The sequence below is a fragment of the Pogona vitticeps genome, chromosome 4, assembly GCF_051106095.1.
Source record: "Pogona vitticeps strain Pit_001003342236 chromosome 4, PviZW2.1, whole genome shotgun sequence".
Classification (NCBI taxonomy): Eukaryota; Metazoa; Chordata; class Lepidosauria; order Squamata; family Agamidae; genus Pogona; species Pogona vitticeps.
Genome location: NC_135786.1, coordinates 92,122,387 through 92,145,003, shown reverse-complemented (window position 1 = coordinate 92,145,003; position 22,617 = coordinate 92,122,387). Strand labels below are relative to the sequence as shown.

The 22,617-nt window shown below is 40.9% G+C and overlaps 1 protein-coding gene across 8 annotated transcripts in view; it reads left to right on the top strand.

The window, feature by feature from the left end:
• The window catches only part of EVI5 (ecotropic viral integration site 5), a 123,207-nt gene that overhangs the window by 9,622 nt on the left and 90,968 nt on the right, over window positions 1-22,617 (top strand). For 7 of the 8 annotated variants that reach the window (XM_020807136.3, XM_078391762.1, XM_078391759.1 and 4 more), the window contains 4 exons: window positions 3,988-4,205; window positions 13,204-13,393; window positions 18,284-18,508; window positions 22,309-22,383. In XM_020807136.3, the coding sequence (XP_020662795.3) occupies window positions 4,057-4,205; window positions 13,204-13,393; window positions 18,284-18,508; window positions 22,309-22,383 (639 nt within the window). In that variant the 5' untranslated portion in view covers window positions 3,988-4,056. Of the gene's footprint in view, window positions 1-3,987; window positions 4,206-4,239; window positions 8,924-13,203; window positions 13,394-18,283; window positions 18,509-22,308; window positions 22,384-22,617 lie in introns of those variants that run through there. The other variant, XM_020807142.3, reaches the window with a different exon arrangement.

Genomic DNA, 22,617 nt, shown 5'->3' with positions numbered 1-22,617 from the left:
AAACAAAAAGTACTATGTAGTAATTAAAGGGGATTTTTGTCTCCTTTAGAAGGAGTGCTTTCTGCCATTATTTTTAGGCATCTTACAAAGTTTTGTGTTCTGTTCCTCAAGAATATTCTGAAATACTGATATGGATATTCAAGAATATTCTGAAGTCTTGTGAATAAATAGAATTAGAAACACAATTGATAGATTCCATACTAGCAGGGAAAAATAGGCCAAAGCCAAGAAATTTTAAAGTGTTTGAAGGTCTGCTTGCTGCTTAAGGTGCAATGCACTCATTCTCTACATCAGTGGTTCCCAGACTTGGGTAACCTAGCTGTTTTTGGACTGCAGCTCCCAGAAGCCTTCACCACTAGTTGTGCTAGCTGGGGTTTCTTTGCAGTTCAAAAACACCTGGGTTACCCAATATTAGGAACCACTGACGTAGAGAATCAACTAAGTAGAAAGCGAAAGTCATATCGAAGAAAACTGTTTTGTACTGATAGGGAAATAAGCAGATGTCAGAAAAAAGAAATTAACAAATGGACAGTGTCGTGCGAATGAAGGTGATTCATGCAGTGTATTGAATAACATGTTCTAAAATTAGTAAATAAACAAATTATTCAGAGGTATTGCATTGAATATAGTGCATACTGTACAGTATTCTCATGCTTTAATAGTCAGGTTTATTCCATTCTCCGGGAATGTATACGGAATTAACACAATTAATTTAATTTTGAAAGGACTTTGTCCTGCTGCTGATTAAAATAATTTGTTTCAATTACTTTGATTTCAATTTGTTCATCCTGAATTTTTTAAAAACATTGTTGCAGCTTATAGGAACAACTTGGTTCTGTTCCAGCTCTTCAGCTCATGGATATCAGTGTACAGTTTTGCAGGATTTAGGTTACAAGTTTCTACTTGCGCTTTGTTTTTCAGTGTGAAATCTTGAGAAAAATTGGGAGAGAAATGAGATGTACTAGGCTGCTCGCTATGTTGATGTCTACCCTGTTTCCCCAAAAATAAGACCTAACCTGAAAATAAGCCCTAGTATTATTTTTAAGGATGCTAGTAATATAAGTCCTACCCCCAAAATAAGCCCCAGTTAAGTGAAACCCACCCTCCGCCACTGTGCAGCAACCAGAAGAAGAAGTGACTGTATTTAAATAAATGTGGATTGTTGTACATGAAAAAAAAAATCCCCTGAAGCAACCAACATGAATTTGACAAACTCCGGGAGGCAGTGGAAGATAGGAGGGCCTGGCGTGCTCTGGTCCATGGGGTCACGAAGAGTTGGACATGACTAAACGACTAGACAACGTGTTTTTTGGAGCAACGTGTCTTATTTTGAGGGAAACACGGTATATTCTGATCAAGCAATGCATGAGCAGATGGATCTAATTTATAAAAAAAGGGGTTGTGGTTGAAGGAAGCTAAGGAGACTTAGATTGTGACTATATAATGAAATCCCATGGGTCTGCTATGCTTATCGTATGGGTTGATTTGAAGTATTTTTTCTGCTCACATGACACAATGGTCAATTCAACTAGGTACTGCACTCTTTCCTCCCAACACAGCTTTTTTTCGTTGATACTGGGGCTTCTACTTTTTTCAAGATAGAACTATTTGAACAGACTTTTTCCTATGTGATCAATTGGTTCATTCTTGCAAGGGGGGCATGTCTGTGGCTGGTGTTTCAGTGACATACTGTATGCAATTGGGATGTGATGTTTAGAACTGCAGGAACACTTGCCCCCATGTTCTTTCCCTCCACTTGTACTCTTAATTTTTATTTTATTTTTTACATATATGAGATTAGCACTGGATCACCTTATCACTATTATTGATACCCTAGTTTAGTTCTACATCACTTTTAGGTGAGATTTTTAAAAAACTTACAAACAAAATGAGGAACAACCCAAATGAAATAAAATACATTCTTACGGTATGTGGTATTTCTGTACATACTGTATTAAGAAGAACTTTGGAATGCTGCCATCTTTTCAGGAACTCTGTACTTTCAAAACTAAGCAGTTTGACAGCAAACCATAAAAGGATCTGCAGAGGTGGGACCAGAGGAAGAAAGGAAAGAAGTAGGGGGCTGTGGGCTGAAATGCAAAGTTCATCACATGAAGTCTGAACACTGAACTCCTGAATCAGTCCACAGCCCCAGTGTAATCATTGACTGCAAATTCTTCCATAATATAGGCTGCGAATCAAATCGCAGCAATGCCGAATTAGAGTAATTCAGCTTGCCTGGCAGTGTAGTCACAGCATTTATTTCCTGCCCTCTGTTGTGGAAGACATATCTGCCCTGTGCTAAGTTCGAAGGGACAGTATTGCACCTAGCAAGGGTAGTAGACGTAGTCTAGAGGGGCGGGGTAAAAATCAAATAAATAAATAAATAAATGCCTATCCATCTTGCCATTGTTTTGTACAATGGCATTATAATGTTGGCTATTTTATTTTCCACTTTCTTTTTTATGATGATAATGGTAAGCGTTGCAGCTTGTAGAGGGGACACCATATGTGGGTGGTGGATGCAAATAGAACCCTGGTGTGTGTTACCCTTGCTCTTGTCTAACTTCTATTGAAGGAGTAGAGGAAATGAGAGATTCCTACTTATTGCTCCTTCCACTGTAACAGTATTCAAAGGGACAGCTGTATTGAATTAGTTCCTGCCAAACAACATGCTCATGCATCTAATCCATGAAAGCCCATGCTGTAACAAATCAGTTAGTCTTAAAGGTGTCACAGAATTCTTTGCTGTTTACTGTTTGCTTATCCTTAGCCATTCAGCTGCTTCTCCTTAAAATTAAATGGGATGTGCTCAGAGCCCCCCTTTCCTCCTGTTTTTCTTTTTAATGTCTTTTAAAGTTAGTCACTGAGGCAAGGATTGAATCCAGAGGTTAACAGATGCAAGAGCAGAGGACGAGCACAACTCACCCCGAAGCACAGCAGAAGCAGAGAACAAAGCATCCATAATTTTCTGCAGACCATCCAAAGCCCTTTGAGCTCTGTATTTAACATTTATCTAGATAATATATTATTTATTTGATTTATTGGGCGGTCTTTTAGTTTTCCCACCTTTTAAAAGTGTCTCTCTGAATTTACTGTCCATTTCAACATACATTGAAATTCCACAGGAGTGTTAATTAAAATATTGGCACTTCTTTCTGATAATGTGTATGTCTTACTCATTAAATGGGCACCTATGGACACACTTCCAGCAAGTAAATTATCCAAACATGAAGAGAAGTTTTCATAAACACAAGGGCTAAATCCAGTAGTTCGTAATAGAGTAGAGACTATTAAATCTAATGGAAACTTGGTAGGTCGGTGCTTTTTATAAGATTACAAGATTAGTGGATTTGCTTCAGTTGAGGTTCACAGCTGGATTTAAGCCTAGGACTGGACCTCTTGTTCAGGTGGTGATGCTACAAATGTCTAATAGGTATATGTGAGCAACCTGCTTGGCAAAAATTTACTATGGGATTAGTAAGTTTTGTTGATATGATTAGCAAAGTTGATATATCCGCAGATTTAAAAGGTGACTTTCCATAACTTGCGAACTCTTCTAATGTTTCAGTTGTGTATATTTGCGCAACACAGTGTAGCATCAGGAAATCTGAGAAAAATTAACTTGTCTTCTGTGTGATTAAGCAACTTCAAAGCAAAAGTAGAGTAAATTGTGGCAGTGGTCACAAAAGACAGATGGAAACAAACACGGGGGGGACCTCATCGAAATTGAAAATAAAATTTATCTGATATAATACAGATTTCTACCTAATCACCTGTGATAGTGCTTGCTGTTCTAACCAGGGTGCTGTTAAATGGCAGCAATGTGCTTGACCAAAGGAAAAAAGAAAGGTGGTACTCCGTCTGGTGAAGATCTGTATGGATTTGAAAGCTAACTAATGTTTGTGGGGTTTTTTAATAGTCTAAAAAAAGTATCATTTTCCTATTGCGTTCAGCTACTGTAATGTGGTTCATTTCCTTCCTCAGGTGGCGACAGACAAGGTTGCAGGGAAACTGGGTTCTACTCTCTCATGGGTGAAGAACACCGTCAGTCAAATGGCCAGTCAGGTGGCAAGTCCATCTGCCTCGTTACACACTACATCCTCCTCTACCACACTTTCCACTCCAGCATTATCTCCATCGTCTCCAGCGGAGCTGAGTCCTGATGAGCTGGAGTTATTGGCTAAATTAGAGGAGCAGAATAGGTGAGTGGCACCTACGAAAGAAGGCTTAGAAGCATCACAGAAGTACTGCATTATAGTCTAAAATGAAGTTTCTTTCAGGGCAATCTTGAGTTATAAAATCAGTGCCAGTGGTTTATATGGATATGTTTTGCACTTGATCAGACCGATCATTTGTCATGTCTCATGTAACTGCCTGTTTTGAGTGATAAACCTAGCGTGGAAGTTACCCAGTTGTCTGGAGTTGCACACTCTGTAAGGCTTATGGGTTGCCAGGTGTGAGGTAGCTGACAGCCTGTACTATGTAGGATTGTGTAGGTGGGTGGCTTGGTGTGAACACCCATAGTAGTAAAAAAAAATGCCTGGGCTTTTTTGAAAAGCTGAACTCACTGTATTCAAGCCTGTGGAATGTTTCATTTACTTTAAATCACTGTTTCCATTTTATTTCAAAACCTTCTGGAAAATTGTCCTCAGTCCAAACTATATTCCTTGCACTCTGGTGAGCTATATAATCTTCCCCAACCAAGCAGGTCACAGTTTTATTGTAAATTAAATAAAGAACTGTGATGCTACTGTCTCAACGGACTATAATAATTTCTCTACTTCCTGCAATTGACTTGCAGGAAAAAAAAGATCTTTTTAATGCCCTAAAAGTTCACTTTGTTTATTGTACAATGTTTTAAATACAAATGTACTGAGCAACAGCTTTGTTCAACTTGAACAATGCTTTGTTTTTGTATTTTGTATTAGCATGGCATACGGCATATACAGAAAAGCTTTATAATAATGGCTTTCTATCTTTTTTCAACATTTGTGTATTTGGAACATCACAAAGCTCTGTTCATCCTTAATTGTCCAGATTGTTTAAGTTTTGGCTCACACTTAATTTAGAATAAATGAAGCAAGAACAGCACAGCGCTTCTAACCCATTATCAAGGCCATATTTCTTAAATCTCATTTAGGCACTCTCTTACATTTTTCTATATTGCTTTAAGCATAAAGGTGATGTGTTTCTAGTATGTTGTTCAAGGTATTATATGTTCAACTGTCAGTGCTAAGGAACAGGTGCATCTGATTCTTCTAGCAAAACAGAATGAAGTTTTCAAAGCCTAAGCTAAAATTGGTTTTCTGTATATTCCCTTTGTTTTTGACAGGTTTAATTTTTATCTACATAGTCTCTTTGAAAAGTGTAAGTAGTTCTGTATCTACAGTGACTGAGCAAGGAGCACTTTGGCTGAAATAGTTCCAAAATCCTTTGTCTGAAAGAAAGAAGATGAATTTTTTTGAACAGAATGAATAACTAATTCAGCAGGCAGATAATTTGATCATTTTATTTTATTCATTGTATACTAACAGGTTGCAGTAGCAGTTGTTCTTACGAACTCTACCCTTACTGACCCTTAACTTGTTCTGTGGAATTTCTTACTACATCAATCAGATCTAGTACAGAGGTGCCCTACATGACGTCGAAATCGCTTGATGATGACATTTTAGTGATCGCAACACAATGGTTCCAATGGGGCAAATCCGCTTTACTTTGATTAGGAGCCTGTTTTTTCCAACTCCGCAAAATGGCTTCCCTCCCTTCTCAAAATGGCTGCTTTCTGGTTCCGCAAAATGGCTTCCCTCCGCAAAATGGCTTCCCTCCCTTCTCAAAATGGCTGCTTTCCAGACGGAAGCTTCGCATTAGAGTGATTTAGAAAAGCTGATTGGCGGTTATGGTCAATCTTCGCTGGACTATGAGGTATTTCCCCCATTGGAACACATTGACCAGTTTTCAGTGCATTTCAGTGGGGATTTTTTTTCGCTTGACAATGATTTCGCTTAAGAGCGATTTTGCTGGAACGCATTATCGTCGTTAAGCAGGGCACCACTGTAAAACTAAGGGCCTTTCCACACGATCAGAATTAGTTTTCTTCAAGCATAGAGGTCTTCTTTATTTTATGGAGAGAACCAAAAAACTTCTTTCAGGGAGCACTTCAGTTGCTGACTTATCCTGTCTTTCTCTTCTCCTCTCACCCCAACTGTATTTGGATGTCTTTTTTTCTTTTGTCATCTTTTGATACTTATTTTTACAACTGTATAACATTGTTATTAGCTGCCTTAAGTACTTAATAAGGTAAAGTAAAGGAAATGCAGGAAACAGACGACGTGCACAAGACAGCTGTCATTGACATGAAACTGAGTAGACTGCAAATGGACATTGTTGCCCTGCAAGAGATGAGATGGCCAGACATGGGATCTGTCAAAGGAAAAAACTTCTCATTCTTCTGGCAGGGAAAACCATTGAATGAGACCAGGGAACATGGTGTTGGCTTTGCGGTCCGAAATACTCTGGTGAGATCCATTGTTCCACCTACTGTGGGGAGTGAAAGAATCCTGTCTCTGCAGTTCCATTAATCAATGAGACCAGTCACCCTCATTCGTGCATATGCACCAACACTGTCGTCCACAGCAGAAGTCAAAGACAAATTCTACGATGATCTGGCAGCTACTGTCAGAAAAATCCCCAAGAGAGAACCACTGTTCATTCTCGGAGACTTTAATGCTAGAGTTGGTGCTGATAACAATTCTTGGTCCACTTGTCTTGACCGTTTTGGCGTTGGGAAGATGAACGAAAATGGTCACCACTTGCTGGAGTTTTGCTGTTATTATGGTCTTCGTGTCAACAATACGTTCTTTAATGCGAAGCTTCAACACAGAGTTTCCTGGAGATACCAAGATCAAAGCATTGGCATCAGCTCAATTTGATCCTCACTAGACTTTCTAGCCTTCCTACCATTTTGATCACGCACAGTTACCAGAGTGCTGATTGCAATACTGATCATTCCCTGGTGTGTAGTAGAGTAAAATTGTGAGCAAAGAGATTGTATCACATGAAAAAGGAAGGAAGACCACGTATTGACATCAGCAAGACTCGCAACCAAAGAAAAGTGGAGGAATTTGCCCAAGCACTTGAGGAAACCCTTCCAGGCCCAGCTGATGCAAGTGCACCTGAATGATGGAAACATTTCAAGAACGCTGTTTATAACACCGCCTTGTCCATATTTGGCAAGAAGACCAAAAAGATGGCTGACTGGTTCAAAGCCCATTCGGAGGAATTAATGCCAGCCATCGAGGATAAGAGGAGCTCTAGCAGCATACAAAGCCTGTCCTAGTGAGTACAATTTGCAGGCTCTTCGATTTGCTTGGAGCAGAGTCCAACAGGTTGCCAGGAGATGTTCCAACAATTATTGGCTTCAGTTCTGCTCTCAGATACAGATAGCAGCGGACACAGGTAACATCAAGGGAATGTATGACGGTATCAAGCAGGCTTTAGGTCCAATAGAGAAGAAATCTGCTTCCCTGAAGTCTGCTACAGGCATGATCATCCAGGACTGAGCACAGCAGATGGAATGCTGGATGCAGCACTACTCTGAGCTATATTCCAGGGAGAATGTAGTAACCGAAGAGGCATCAAATAACATTGAGTGCCTCCCTGTCCTGGAAGAGTTGGACAGCAAACCAACTTTAGCAGAAATAAAAGCAGCCTTGAATTCCCTCTCCTCTGGTAAAGCACCTGGGAAGGATAACATCCCTGCTGAAGTGCTGTAAAGAGATCATCACCACCGAGCTGTATGAAGTCTTTCGTCTTTGCTGGAGGGAAGGTGGAGTACCACAGTACATGAAGGATGCAAGCATCATCACATTGTATATGAACAAAGGAGATGGGGCAACTGTAATAACTACTTGGCATCTCTCTTCTCAGCATTGTAGGGAAGCTGCTTGCCCGTGTTGTGCTGAAGAGACTCCAGGTGCTGGCAAACAGCGTCTATCTAGAATCACAGTGTGAATTTTGAGCTAATAGATCCACCACTGACAGGGTATTCTCCCTCTGACAGTTGCAGGAGAAATGTAGGGAACAACAACAGCCGCTCTTTGTGGCCTTCATAGATCTCACAAAGACCTTGGATTTGGTTAGCAGGGACGGCCTTTTAAAAATACATATCAGGATTGGATGTCCATCTTGACTCCTTAACATCATCAGGTCCTTTATGAGGAAATGAAGGGCACTGTACTTTTTGACGGCTCAACATCAGATCCCTTTGACATCCGAAGCGGAGTGAAACAGGGCTGTGTCCTTGTGTCAACCCTGTTTGGGATCTTTTTTGCTGTCATGGTGAAGCAACAGAAAGTGTTGGTAATTCCTAGTATCTTTGAAAAGTGAGAGTAGCTCTTTAAAAATGTGGCACACATTTTACACATCTCATATAATGTGCCTTTTCAAAAACAGAATTCCATTACATTCTTTCTTTAAGACAGAAACAGTGTTGGAAGGGCTGGGTGAGGTGGTTGCTGGTACTACCTAGGAAGCTTATTCTTCTGGAAACCTGAGGAAGGATCTGTTTTTATATGAGCTGCACAACTTTAGGGAGTGATAAAGGATCCAGATTGCACATATTGTCACTGGGAGTTAGAAAACCTTTGACCTGAGCGTGTGCAAAAAACCTTTCAAGAAAACGGAAGTGTTTAAAAGGGAACGGTGAAATTTTCTAGACAAGCTGCGAACATTGTTTGAGCTTGTATAGCTTATATTGGGCCCCATGGTAATTTAAATTCCCCTCTAATACATTGGAGTGGTTCAGTCCTAACAAATAGAGAATCTTGTTTGTGGAAGGTAAATCATTAATGGAAGTAGTTTGATTTCAGCTTAATGCTTATGTTTATAAAAAACTGAATTAAAGAACGATGGACTTCCCCAGGTAAGAGTTATACTATGGAATTGTGATGAATATTTTCCTATGTGAATGTTATTTACATTTCAGTTTTACTAGATTATAACTAGCAGTATTGAGTACTCTGTTGAAGGGTGAATATTGCACTTCCTGAGCTTGTCTGGAGTTTGGACTTGTTTACTATGCAGTCTGTAACGAAGTGGTTTTCTTGGTTGTTTACAGACAAATGGAGCATTACAATTTTGCCTTGTGAGCTGCGCTGTGAAGGATGACTCTTCAATCAGTTTTCTGTCCATGTATTCTTAAAATTAAGGAAATAGGGTCATGCCTATTAAAGCCACTTGTACCTCAGTTGGAACACTCTAGCAGAGAATTGTATTCAGAACTGTTGTATTTCTGCTTCTTGTATTTGAATCTCACACATCCCCTTGTACTCTGAATTTTTCTTCTTTTCTATTTGCTTTTTTACTCAGCTGTCTGCATAATCGATCCTCCGCTAACCATTTTTTTGCCCATATAATCCAAGTGTATTCTGGCTTGTTCAAATAGATCAACTGACTGAGATGCCTTTATATGTCTGCATGCCAGGAGGGGGATGCTGACAGGTTAAGAATTATTGATGCATTTATCTACATGTTATCTGAAGTATTTCTATACTGTTGTTGTTGAGTGCCACCAAGTCACCTCCAACGTATGGTGACCCTATGAATGAGAGAGTTCCAGAATGTCCTATCCTCAGCCGCCCTGCTCAGCTCTTGTACACTAAAGCCTGTGGCTTCTTTTAGGGAGTCAGTGCATCTCATATTTGGTCTTCCTTTTTTTGTGCTGGTTTCCACCTTTCCCAGCATTATTGTCTTTTTCAGAGAATCCTGTCTTCTCAGGATGTGCCAAAGTAGGGGCAGCCTCAGTTTCAACATTTTTGCCTCTAGAGTTAGTTCAGTCTTGATTTGATCTGGGACCCATTTGTTTGTCTTTCTGGCAATCCATCATATCTGCAAATATCACCTCCATCACTGTATTTCAGACAAATTAGGGTTTTTTTCCTGTCAGCTTACTTAATGGTATACAGTGGTGCCTCGCGCAACGGTCACTCCGTAGAGCGATGAATCCACGCAACGATGCCGTTTTTGCGATTGCAAATGCGATCGCAAAACGGCACCTAGATAGGGGAAAATTCACAGAGCAAAGGTCGGTAAGCGGTTCGCTTACCGACCTTTGCTTTGCGACCCGCCGATCAGCTGTTCCGCTGCTTCAAAATGACCGCCGGAACAGCCGAAAGGGCCGGGCGCAGCGTTTTCGTGCCCTTGGTAAGCAAGGGGAGGGCGCGAAAACGCTGCCGGAACAGCCGAAATGGCCGCGCGCAGCGTTTTCGCGCCCTCCCCTCACTTACCAAGGGTGCGAAAACGCTGCGCCCAGCCATTTCGGCTGTTCCGGCGGCCATTTTGGACCCGCCGGACAGCTGATCGCAGCGTTTTCGCGCCCTCGTTCAGTGAGGGGAGGGCGCGAAAATGGCTGCCGGCCATCCCGGAACATCGCACAACAGTGAGTATTCGGCCGAATTGGAACGCATTAAACATGGTTTAATGCGTTCCAATGGCTTTTTACTTTCCGTTGAGCGATGTTTCACACAGCGAGGGTTAATCCGGAACGGATTAACCTCGCTGTGCGAGGCACCACTGTAACTTTCACTGGTGATTAGAAATGCAAATGTGTGGATGATCTTGGTCTTGGTCTCCAATGATACATCCTTGTACTTTATTATCTTATCAAATTCCTTCATTGCTGCCCTTCGTAGTCTCACTTCTGTTTTCTTGACTGCAGTCTCCATTTGAATTGATGATTGATACAAGGTATACAGCACTTCTTATCTATTTCAGTCTCTTCATTGTCACTGTTAAAGTTGTGTAGTTCTTCTGTAGTCATGATTGTTGTCTTCTTTCCATTCCACTGCAGTCCTGGTTGGCACTTCCTTCTTTTACTTTTCCTAACAGTCCTTTCATTGCTGCTTTCTTCCAATAACATGGTGTCATCTGCATATCTTAAGTTACTGAATAGGTGAAAAAATGAAAAATATCTGTAGAGAAAGAGCTCATTTACTCATCATATTTAATGAAAGATAGATGAATGGGAGAGGGAAGGTACTGGATTTTAGTGCGGTAGAAAAGTTAGTAGGAAGCCTGGTTACTTCTAATTGTTTAAAAACACACACCATACAAACATTTCATTGCCCCTCTTGGGCTCCTGCTGCCATCCTTAGCTTTTATCTGTCCAGATGGTTTTAAGGGGTTACTGACAATTCAATGCTTCACCATTGATGGGAACTAAAGGCTGATATAGTGGTCAGTCTCAAATGAATAGGCATTGTCCTGGCAGCTGCCAAAAAGCACTCTCTTTTCTTCTCTTTTTTAGAATTTCAGTTGTCTTGTCATGTTCTGTCCCACCTGTTTTTCCTTGGTGTTTAAGTAAAAAGCCTGGTTCCCTGTTATATAATAAACTGAAGTGAACTGGGCTAATATTAAGCTTCTAAACAGAAAGTATTTGTTTACTTGGACATCTCTAGAAGCAACAAGTGGGAAAGTGGGAACAGTAAGATTGAAATCTGATACTGACAATTCATATGTCTTGAAGATAAACTTTAATGTTTAACGTTAATGTGTTGGAGTTATTTGTAAAACTGTAGGCAGCATGTGACTGCTGTGACATCTTTAGCAGAAGGAATGAGAAGATAGGACTCCCTCAAGACAGTTACAAATTCCTGGGTGTTTTGCTGACCTAAAATTCATTTCTATAAATGTTTACTGAATAGAGCTTACTACCTGGCTCATCTGATGACTGCTTAGCTGGTAATTTTAGTCCCTGCTTTCTTACTAAGGTTTTTAATGTTTGGACATATTTTGAGACGTGCTACAGCTTCTCCTAGGGGACATGGTGGCTAAACCACAGAAGCCTGTGCTGCAGGGTCAGAAGACCAGCAGTCGTAAGATTGAATCCAGGTGACGGAGTGAGCTCCCGTCGCATTTCCCAGCTCCTCGCCAACCTCGCAATTTGAAAGCATGTAAATGCGAGTAGATAAATAGGTACCACCTCGGTGGGAAGGTAAAACAGCATTCCCTAGTCATGCTGGCCGTGTGGCAACAGAAACTGTCTTCGGACAAGCACTGGTCCACGGTTTGAAAACGGGGATGAGCACCGCCCCCTAGAGTCGGACACGACTGGACTAAAAATGTCAAGGGAAACCTTTACCTTTACAGCTTCTCCTGATAAACATTTTGCTAAAGGTGTCTGGTGTTAATGTGGTTACCAAGGATGGGGAGTCAATTGATAATTGAAAATGGGTAAATACAATTGAGTACTTTTCAGTTACACATATTTGGGAGGGAGAGGCTGCCTGTTTCTGTTGGTGTACATATGTCTGCGTACCATATCTCACATAATGAAACATCTTTCAAGATGCTCTATAACAGTGTTTCCAAACCTGGAGGGTCATGACCCCTAAGGGGGGGTGTCACAAAGTGTTTTCTGAGCAGTCATGGGTCACCTTATATATGTTGTAGTACTTGTTAAATAATTTCTTCCTTGACCTTTCAGAGTTGGAAATTAAAGTTAGTGTTTAAGTATACAGTATGTATGAGAAACAGGCCCTTTGGGGGAGAAAGAAGCCTGTACTTTCTGAGAACAGATGACTTCACCCCATTGAAAATGCTTTTTAAGCAAATGTGTCAGCGAGATCACAGGGTACTTGCCTATTATAAAAGGGGGTCATGACTCGAAAAAGGTTGGGCATCACTGCTGTACAATATTCTTGTCTAAAAAAAAGAAATGATTGACTAATGCTAGTTGTAATGTAATTTTTGCTGTATAAAGTAGGGATGGGTTAGGGTTTTTTTTCTGATTTTCTGAACTACAAGTACCTGAATGTGATGCACCTGGGAGAAAGGCCTAAATTAGAAGGCTTTCAGGCTTTGTTTGGCCATGCTTCAGCAAAGTGTCCTGCTAAGAAAGAAAGCTTTCAGCCAGCACAGATACAGGATACTTGGGTGAAGCTGGGCCTAACAAAGCCTCAAAGCCTTCTAACTTGGATTTTTCTTCCAGGTGGAAATCCAGGTATTTGCAAGGTGCCTATAAGAGAATGATGGTATTTGTAGTGCAGAAAGTCCTGAAAATCCCATCTGTAGTGTATCGTCAAGGGTTAATAAAGGTGATCATGTGTGTGTTAAATTTGGCTTAGTATTTTAAATTTCATAGTGCCAGACTATTCTGCAATTTGATAGGGTCAGATATTTCAAACAGGTTTGTGTCTCCTGCAGATTGTTGGAGACAGACAGCAAATCACTGCGATCAGTAAATGGGTCAAGAAGAAACAGTGGCTCCTCGCTTGTATCTAGTTCATCAGCTTCTAGCAACCTCAGCCATCTAGAAGAAGATAGCTGGATCCTTTGGGGGAGGATTGTGAACGAGTGGGAAGATGTGCGCAAAAAGAAAGAGAAGCAAGTTAAGGTTAGTTGGACTGCTAGTCACCAAGCTCGCAATTTATTCTCAGTGTTGGCTTTAGAAATATCAGCCCTGCTTAGTAATGCTTAGCATAGCCTGTTGTGGTATATTGTGAAATGGACTTGTCACTGAAAGTAAGCAATAATGACGTAATGAAAGATAAGAGAAAGTACTGTGTTTTCCTGAAGCCAGCATTGGAAGGTGAGAAGCTCACAAATCCATGTGCTACAGATCAGAAGCATGTTGACAACATCTACGTATATTTATTATTAGTGGATTTTCAGTTTCACATCCAATATGTGAGTCATTTAGTTTGGTATCTTATTTTTTTTAATTGAGAAAAGCAAAAAGCAGTGTTCTGCTTATATACTGCCCCATAGTGCTTAAAACACTCTCTAGGTGCTTTACAAGTTAATTATGCAGGCTATATATCCCGCCCCCAGCAAGCTAGGTACTCATTTTACCAACCTCAGAAGGATGGAAGGCTGAGTGAATTTTAAGCTGGTTACATGGGATTGAACCCTGGGTTATGAGCATAGTTTTGGCTGCAGTATAGCAGTTTAACCACTGCTCCACAAGACTCTTCAAGAACGAACAAATCTGTGGAACTGATGAAACATCTTTGTGATAGTTGTGTTGACTGAATGAGTTGTAGAGGACATGGCAGTATGTTTTTTGAACTGTTAAATACAGTGGCCCAAAGGATCTGTGTGAGAGTTTTATTGAAGCCAAAACCTATGCCATAATACCACAGTGGTCCACAGTATATACAGTAATCATTATAGCAACATGTTGTTATAAGAATAATTTGTCATGAATAATGACTCTATTTATAACATTGTTTACTAAATTATACTGAATAAAGTTGCTCCACTCATTTTTATATCATAAGCTTCACGGTCTGCATTCCGGGTAAATTTGCTATTTACTGAATATAATGTACAGACTCATGCTGCAATGCTAATCATGGCATATATTTGGCCTTAGAACTCCCCAGACTAGATTGTGGGAGTGAAAGCCCTGTAGAGCAGTGGTCCCCAACCTTTTCAGAACCGTGGACTAGTTGGGGGTGGGTGGGGTCCGTGCGTGGGAGGGCAGGTCACCCCCTGCGCTCATGGGTAGGTGGGGCGTGCATGGGGGGACACTTGCATACATGTGCAGATGTAGCAGGGCACACTTGCAGGGGTGGGGTGCGCTCGGGTGCATGCATGGGGGCCCTCAGGGATAGGGCACACTCGCACACATGCGCAGATGGTGCAGGGCATGCTTGTGGGGTGGGATGCGCAGGCACGGATAGCATAGAGGTGCTCACCGGGGCTGGGCACCCGTGCGGGTGGGTAGGCCGTGAGTGTGTCTCCATGGCCCGGTCCTGCTGAGGCCACAGACCAGCACGGGGCCACAGACAAGGGGTTGGGGACCCCTGCTGTAGAGTACTAGATAGAAGAGTTCCTTTACCATATACAGTGGTGCCCCGCATAGCGACGTTAATCTGTTCCAGGATTAACGTCGCTATCCGGATTTGTCACTATGCGGGGGGGAAAACCCCATAGGAACGCATTAAACTCCGTTTAATGCGTTCCTGTTGGGGAAAAACTCACCGCTATGCGGGGAATCCTCCATCCGCCCGCCATTTTCGCCACCCAGTAAGCGAGGGCAGGGCGCGAAAACGCTGCGGGCGGCCATTTTCTTCACCCGGCGGCCATTTTGGAACCGCCGATCAGCTGTTCCCAAAACATCGCAATGCGAAGATCGGTAAGTGAAACGCTTACCGATCATCGCAGTGCGATGTTTTGCCTATTAAAACATCGCAATAAGATCGCATTAGCGATCGCAAAAAATGCATCACTATGCAGATTCGTCATTAAATGGTGCGCTCATTAAGTGAGGCACCACTTTACTTTATATGGAGGCAGCCTGTGTCAGAACTCGCCCTCCCATAGTGCTGTGCAAGTCTCAGGGAATCTCATGATTCCCACACAGCGATGAGGAGCTTTACTTCCTGCTGACTGGAGGAATAGTGAGGGAACCAAGTGCAAGTAGGACTTCTTGCTGCTATGGGGCTTTTACTCCTATCCTTCGGCCTTTGGAGTTCCTACCAAATTATGAGGGTAAAAATCCATTAGATGCAAAAGTCCCATCTTTACTTAAAATGTACATGATAGTGCCCATCATCATAAAAATAATGTGGAAGAAAAACATTTAATGTAATGAAATGGCTAGAAGCAACAGAAAAATAAGATTTTAAATTGAGTTGGAGGTGATTATACAAATACAGATTATATCTGAAATTAAATCTGAAAAAGCTAGTTAATGTAATTGTCTTTTCCTGCCAATAACAAAAGGATCAGGTACAGCAGTAGGGGAGCCTCCCTGGGAAGATAATTCCAGATACAGAACAACATGGTTATCCAGTCATCAGCTGTCTATATCAGGAGGGGAAAGAATGTGAGGAAAATATAGCATTTGGACCAGATTTTAGGAGGAGATGGTTCTTTAGCTACCAGAAATCAAGTGCCTTATGGCTTCAAAGCAGCGATGTGTCTGACAAGCCACTTGGTAACCACAGATAGAAAGAAATTCATGCAGGCAAGCGGGCGAGCTAGTCAAAAAAGCAACCAATCTGTGCTGCCAGAGGGAATTCTTTCTATACAATCTCACTGGGCAGAAGGTTTATGTCTAAAAAAACAAACAAAACTAGCCAAAGCTCGTATCCTGCTGTTTTTAGGCTGATTACAGGAGATGGGGTTTCCTCTGTTTTGCAGGCAGTATGGAACTGCTAGCTGTAAGTACAGTGGTGCCTCGCTTAGCGATGTTAATTGGTTCAATAAAACATCGCTATGGGAAAACATCGCTAAGCGAAACACCATTTCCCATAGGAATGCATTGAAAATCGGATAATCCGTTCCAATGGGAACGGATTACCGTCCTTAAGTGAAAATCGCCATAGGAAACATCGCTAAGCGAAACGCGGTTCCCCCATTGGAATGCATTGAATAGGTTTCAATGCATTTCAATGGTTTTGACAGGTCCGTTTTCGCTATTTTAAAAGTGTCTTAAAATGTTCAAAAACTGTTTAAAATGCTTGGAATCATTAGTGCACCTTGTAAAACCTTTGCAAACTTAATTTGGCTTTGTTCTGAGTCTTCGTTAATTTTTGGTGAATTTCCCCCCCCCCCCATTGGAATGCATTGACCTGTAGGTTTGTCGCAATTGCTAAGCGAGGCACCACTGTATCTTAGCAGGCTAGTAAAATAATAATGCTTATTATTATAGGCCAGAACCTTAAGTAGGTTTAGTTTCAAGGCAGTTTCAAAGATGAACATTGAGTGTTTTGAATCTTGAAACAGACCCAACAGCAAATACAGTTGTCTTGATGAGATGTGATCCCTTCAGTTAATCCCTGTTAATAACCTTAGCAGTTTGGGGCTAGCTAAAATATGAACTGTCTTCAAAGACAGGCCCATCTTGCAGTTGACCTAAGTAAGCTGCTTCTGCCCAGGTAGGATCACTGCGTATTAGACTGAATTTCTGGAAGGCACTTCATGGCACAAATGGGTCTTGGCCTACCAATCACAGAGCGATCTACAGTGTTGCCTCGCTTAACGAGCGATTCGTTTAACGACAAATCCGCATAGCGATGTGTTTTTTGCGATCGCAAAAGCAATTGCATAACGATGTTTTAAATGGGAAGACATCGCTTTGCAATGATCAGTAAGCTGTTTCGCTTACCAATTTCCGTATAGCGATGTTTTTTCTAACAGCTGATCGGCAGTTCCAAAATGGCCGCCGGGAAAAAATGGCCGCCCGCAGTGTTTTCGCGCCCTTTCCTTGCTTAGCGGGCAGCGAAAATGGCAGCCGTATGGAAGATTTCCGCATAACGGTGAGTTTTTTGCCGATAGGAATGCGTTAAACGTGTTTTAATGCATTTCTATGGGCTTTTTTGTTCCGCATAGCGACGAATCCGTATAGCGACAATTTTTTCGGAACGGATTATCGTTGCTATGCGGGGCACCACTGTACCTTGATTTAAGAGGGAGGTGTGGCCCCCTCCAGAACAGATTCAGCCTTGCTGCTTCAGTCAGCTTTTGTCCTATCAAAAATGAATTTCAATTTATTGATTCTGTTTATTCAGGACCAGGCAATGATTATTGTATTCCTTAAAATCCTCTTTTAACGGAGGAATCCTATTAACATATTTAAACTTGACTGAAGGTAGTGATTAGAATGACATTTAAATAATGTGTATGTACAATGATAATTCTGACCACATATTTTATTTGTCATTTTCTGCATTTTTATTTGTCATTTTTATATGTCATTTTATTCTATTAAAAAGTGGCATAGTAAGCTGCAATCATTCTGTTCTAAGACCTCTATGGAGAAAACTCTTAACCATGATAAGATGTGATATTTAATTATCTAAACCAGGGTTGAGATTTTCTGCAAACTAGGGAATAAATTACTGCATTAACCTTGTCTGAGTTGCATTAACCTTGTTTAAAAGTAACCTCTGTACTGAGCAAATCACAGCTAATCAAATTCTCCCTCCTTCTCTACATATAAGATATCAGCCAGCAGGTCTTCTATTCAGAGACAAGTGCTTGCCAGTTCCATCGGATCTCTGGGGTTCTAATGAGGATTAAGGCCACAATAAGAACAGGACCTGATGATCATGGTCAATTTGTGTTAAACATTTGTACTGGAAAGCCAGTGAATTGCCTCTGTAATTTCTTTTTATGATTCACACTTCAGTCAACATTTAACTTTTTGCTCTCACATCCTTGTGGGTGTCACATGCTAGTATAAAGTTTCTTTGGTATATTTTTTCACTTTTAATAATTCAGTTGGTCTGTTAGCAAAATATAATGTACTTCTGGGGGTCTTTTTCTGCTTTAGGAACTGGTTCGAAAAGGGATACCTCATCATTTCCGAGCAATAGTTTGGCAACTTTTGTGCTCAGCTCAAAATATGGCAATTAAGGATCAATATTCAGAACTGTTGAAAATGACGTCGCCCTGTGAAAAGCTTATAAGAAGGGACATTGCTAGGACGTATCCTGAACATGATTTTTTTAAAGAAAAAGACAGCCTTGGACAAGAGGTTTTATTTAATGTAATGAAGGTAAGTTCATGGCTTCAAACCTCTTAACGCAAAATAAGTATTTAATGCTCATGTTGTGTTGTTTTTAGCCATCATGCAACTCTCTTGAGTTCAGATGCATATATTTCTGAATGCCAGGTGGTACAAATAGAATGGATGATGTTTTATAGTCTGTCCTATCATGGTCTGCTCTTGTTTTAGTGGGGTATGCTTTGTTTTATGATATGAGTGCAAATTGATCAGAATAACTCATTTTAACTTTACTGAGCACATGGTGGTTCGGAAGAGAGTGCCTGCTGTAGATCAAGGGCAGGGGATGTGTGAACTGCACCTCTAATCCATCCATGCCAGCATAACCTGTAGTGCTAAGTCATGGAAATGATCACTACATCACAGCGGGGATGAGCAGTGTATAGTCTGGATAGCCATACATTGCCCATCCCTGGTGTAAATCAGCAGATGAACAAATTGTGTCCTGTGCTAGCAGTTGTCTCACACATTATTTCTGTTACTTTTTGAATTCATGGGAGAGGTGTGTTCTTAAGCATAAGAGCCAAGCCCTTGTACTGTGCCTCTTTATAGTGCTAACCCGGGAGAAGAATTGGTGCGTGAGCCCTCACAAAAAAAAAATGTGCCACTCAGGCTACTTTAGTGTCTGAGGATGAACATCTCACAAGCAGGTCACCTCTGGGGGAGTAAAAATACGATTAAATGAACAAATGAATCTTGTGGCCACCTTCAAATCTCACTGTACTCTGTGCACTACCCTGTTTCCCCGAAAATAAGCCCTAACCTGAAAATAAGCCCTAGTATGATTTTTCAGGATGCTCATAATATAAGCCCTACCCCCAAAATAAGCCCCAGTTAAGTGAAACCCCGCCCTCCACCATTGTGCAGCAACCAGAAGAAGATGACATGAATGTATTTGAATCAATATACTGTAGATTGCTGTACATAGAAAAAATAAGACATCTCCTTGAAATAAGCCCTAATGCATTTTTGGAGCAAAAATTAATATAAGACCCTGTCTTATTTTCGGGGAAATGGGGTAGTTAATTCATCAAGTGCATAGAATTAGCTTCAGTAGACATGTTTATACACAACATAGTAATTATATTACATTCATCATTACGTAATAAAGGGGGAAATTGCTTCCTTCCTAATGACACTCAAAATCAGTTGCTTGAAACAGCTGCTGGAGTTGGGTGTGAAGTTCCACACATGTTAGCAGAAGTTTCGGGGCTTCACAGAAAATCTGAGATTTTTGTGGCAGGGTTATGTTTTCACACCATTTTTGCTCAGAGTTCTTGTCAAGTTTATTTCTAGGCTTCCCAGCCAGGAGAGTATTATTGAATGGCCCAAAGTTTAACTCTCCCTGAATAGATTTGGTGGTCAGTGATCTTTATAATTTTCTTTGTGCTTACAAAAAAGAAGGTCACAGTTCACAGGGCAGGATGCAAAGTGAGCGACAGTGTGTGTGCACTTGGGTCGATTTAAGAATAAAATTTGGGGGCCAGAGTGCTGTTCATGTTTTCCATCTGTATAAGGGCAGCTGTGTAGCAATTTTCATCCTCTTGCAGCCACCCTGCCCTTGTTCGTCATGGAACTACCATGAGACCAGGCACGTGAAGGAGAGCCTGCCAGAGGGGAGAAAATGATTACACAATTGCTCTTACATGATCATATAAGTGAATAGGATTCTAGCATGGGTGTCTTAGCTGGAAGCACCAAAATTTATTTTAAGATTGCTAGATATTTCACATGAACGTCTTTTTCACTTAGGAGTGAAAACAAAATTACAAAATCATGCCTTTGTGCTGTCTGAAATACTGTTTGTGTATACACATATGTGAACATAGATGTGTGTGTACTGTCCGCTGTGCACATTTTAATGGGTATTTTTTCGAAGATATAAGCATAGATGGATTCATACTCAAATACTGCCTGTGAAAAAGAAGATTTTTGAAACAAGCAAACCAGGCAAATAAACTTTCGGCTGCTACCTATTGACAACAGGAATTTCTGGGCATTACTGGGAAATAGAAACACAAGAGGAACTGGGGTGATTGAGCAATTATGAGTCATAGCTGTTTCTAATGATTTTTCCATTCTTCTTTTCAACAAAGTGAAAAAAGAAAAAACACCCATGACAAGAGTGCAGCTCCTTATCGGCTGTCATTGCGATTGTTAAATTTCAAAGTATGAACAGAGATAGCTGCTAATAATCCAATAGTTTCTCTTTTTTTCCCCCAGAAACTACAATTTGTTAAAGCCATCAGTAGTTTTCTATGTATTTTCCGAAATCACATTCCAAGGGCAGTTGTTTTTCAAAATCGCCACTTTGGAAAGATTCCCCTCAATATATTTTCTTAGGCTTTGATGTGATTAATGTATTGCTCATACAGATTTTATAAAATGGGCTGGTTAGCAAGTCATTTAACATCTGGCAAAGTAAAACCTGAAAAAGGAAGCATTTGATCTACATGTATACTCCCAAGATCTCTGATTTGCTTCACTTTCCACAGCTACCATCTTGCTCCCGCGGTTCTGTTCAGATGGAAGCAACAGACATCAGGGAGTATCCGAGTGGATTCTTATTGACTAAAGTCAGTTTAGAGTTTACATGAGCTTCTTTTGATGGCTAATTTGGACATCTACAACAGATGTGATCAACCTTTCAACATTAGGCTACTTTCCCCCTCGGTATTAGGAGTTTCAATGGAAACTGCCAATCCATTAAACACAAAGTACAGTGGTGCCTCACATGACAATGTTAATTCGTTCTAGCAAAATCGCTGTTGAACAAAAACATCGTAATGCGATATTAAAAAACCCAATTAATGCGTTCCTATGGGTTTCAAACTCACCATCCAGCGAAGATCCTCCCTAGCGTAGCCATTTTCGCTGCCTGTGCAGTGAGGAATCCGTCCCAGAAAACAGGGGGCGACCATGTTTTTTACCTGGCGGCCATTTTGAAACCGCCGATCAGCTGTGCGAAAATCATTGCTTTGCGATGGTCGGTTTCCGAAGCAGGGAACCGATCATCGCAAAGCGAAATTCTCCCATAGGGAACATTGTTTTGCAGTCGCTTTTGCGATCGCAAAATCTTCAACGTCAAGCGTTGTCAAATGGAGCGCTCGTAAAGCGAGGCACCACTAAAGGCCTGTTCACATGAAAGATTTAAATATTCATTCCCATAAGTCATGTAACAGGCAAATCAGAAGGTCATAGATCTCTGTAGAAGCTGTGTCCTCATTTTCTAAAGGTAACATTTGAATTGCCCCTTTCCTAAGGGCTTGCTTGAGAGAATCTATCTGGGAGAGAGCCTGAGTGCAGGCTACGGAAGGAAGCCCACTGTCCATTGTTGGATCTGGCCATGAGTTCTGGAATCCTCTAAAAATCAATGCAAATTGAGCAAACTTCCATTGTTTCTTTTACATTTCCCTATAATTTCGTTTACCTTTTCCCATAATTTCTTTTACATGCCCTAAGGATTTTCTAGTCAAAGACAGGGACAATGATACTGAAGTTCTCCTTACACTAACAAAACACTTTACTCAGCTGCTTCTTTGACTTTTGAAATGTGATGTTGTATTGGCCATAAATGTTAAGTCCATCTTTGCAGCAATGAGAGTTACAAACTTGCTTTAAAAATAATGAAACCTGGCATCCTCAGCAGATTTCTGTGGCTGCTTCCATGCTGTTACGGAATTGTGTCTCTAGCCTTGAACATAGGAAATGGCTTAAACTTCCTTTTGGAAACTGGTATATTATTAGTTCTGCTGTTCAGCTCTTGACTGGTTTTAATTTTTTTTTCTTAGGCGTATTCTTTAGTGGACCGTGAGGTTGGCTACTGCCAAGGAAGTGCTTTTATTGTCGGATTGCTCCTTATGCAGGTAGATAAGCAATATTTTACTGTGAAACTGTTCTTGAAATTCTGCTTTGTTAAAAGCATCAAGACAATAATAACGAAACAGTTGTACAGGATCTATGAACTGGAATGCTGCTTGTGCAACATAATTGTTTGTTATATAGATATTAAGTTGATTTTTTCACATGAATACTCTGTAATGTTTAAGTGGCTTGGCATTGAGCAATAAGAAGCCTTGATTATTTTTGATCCTGAAGCT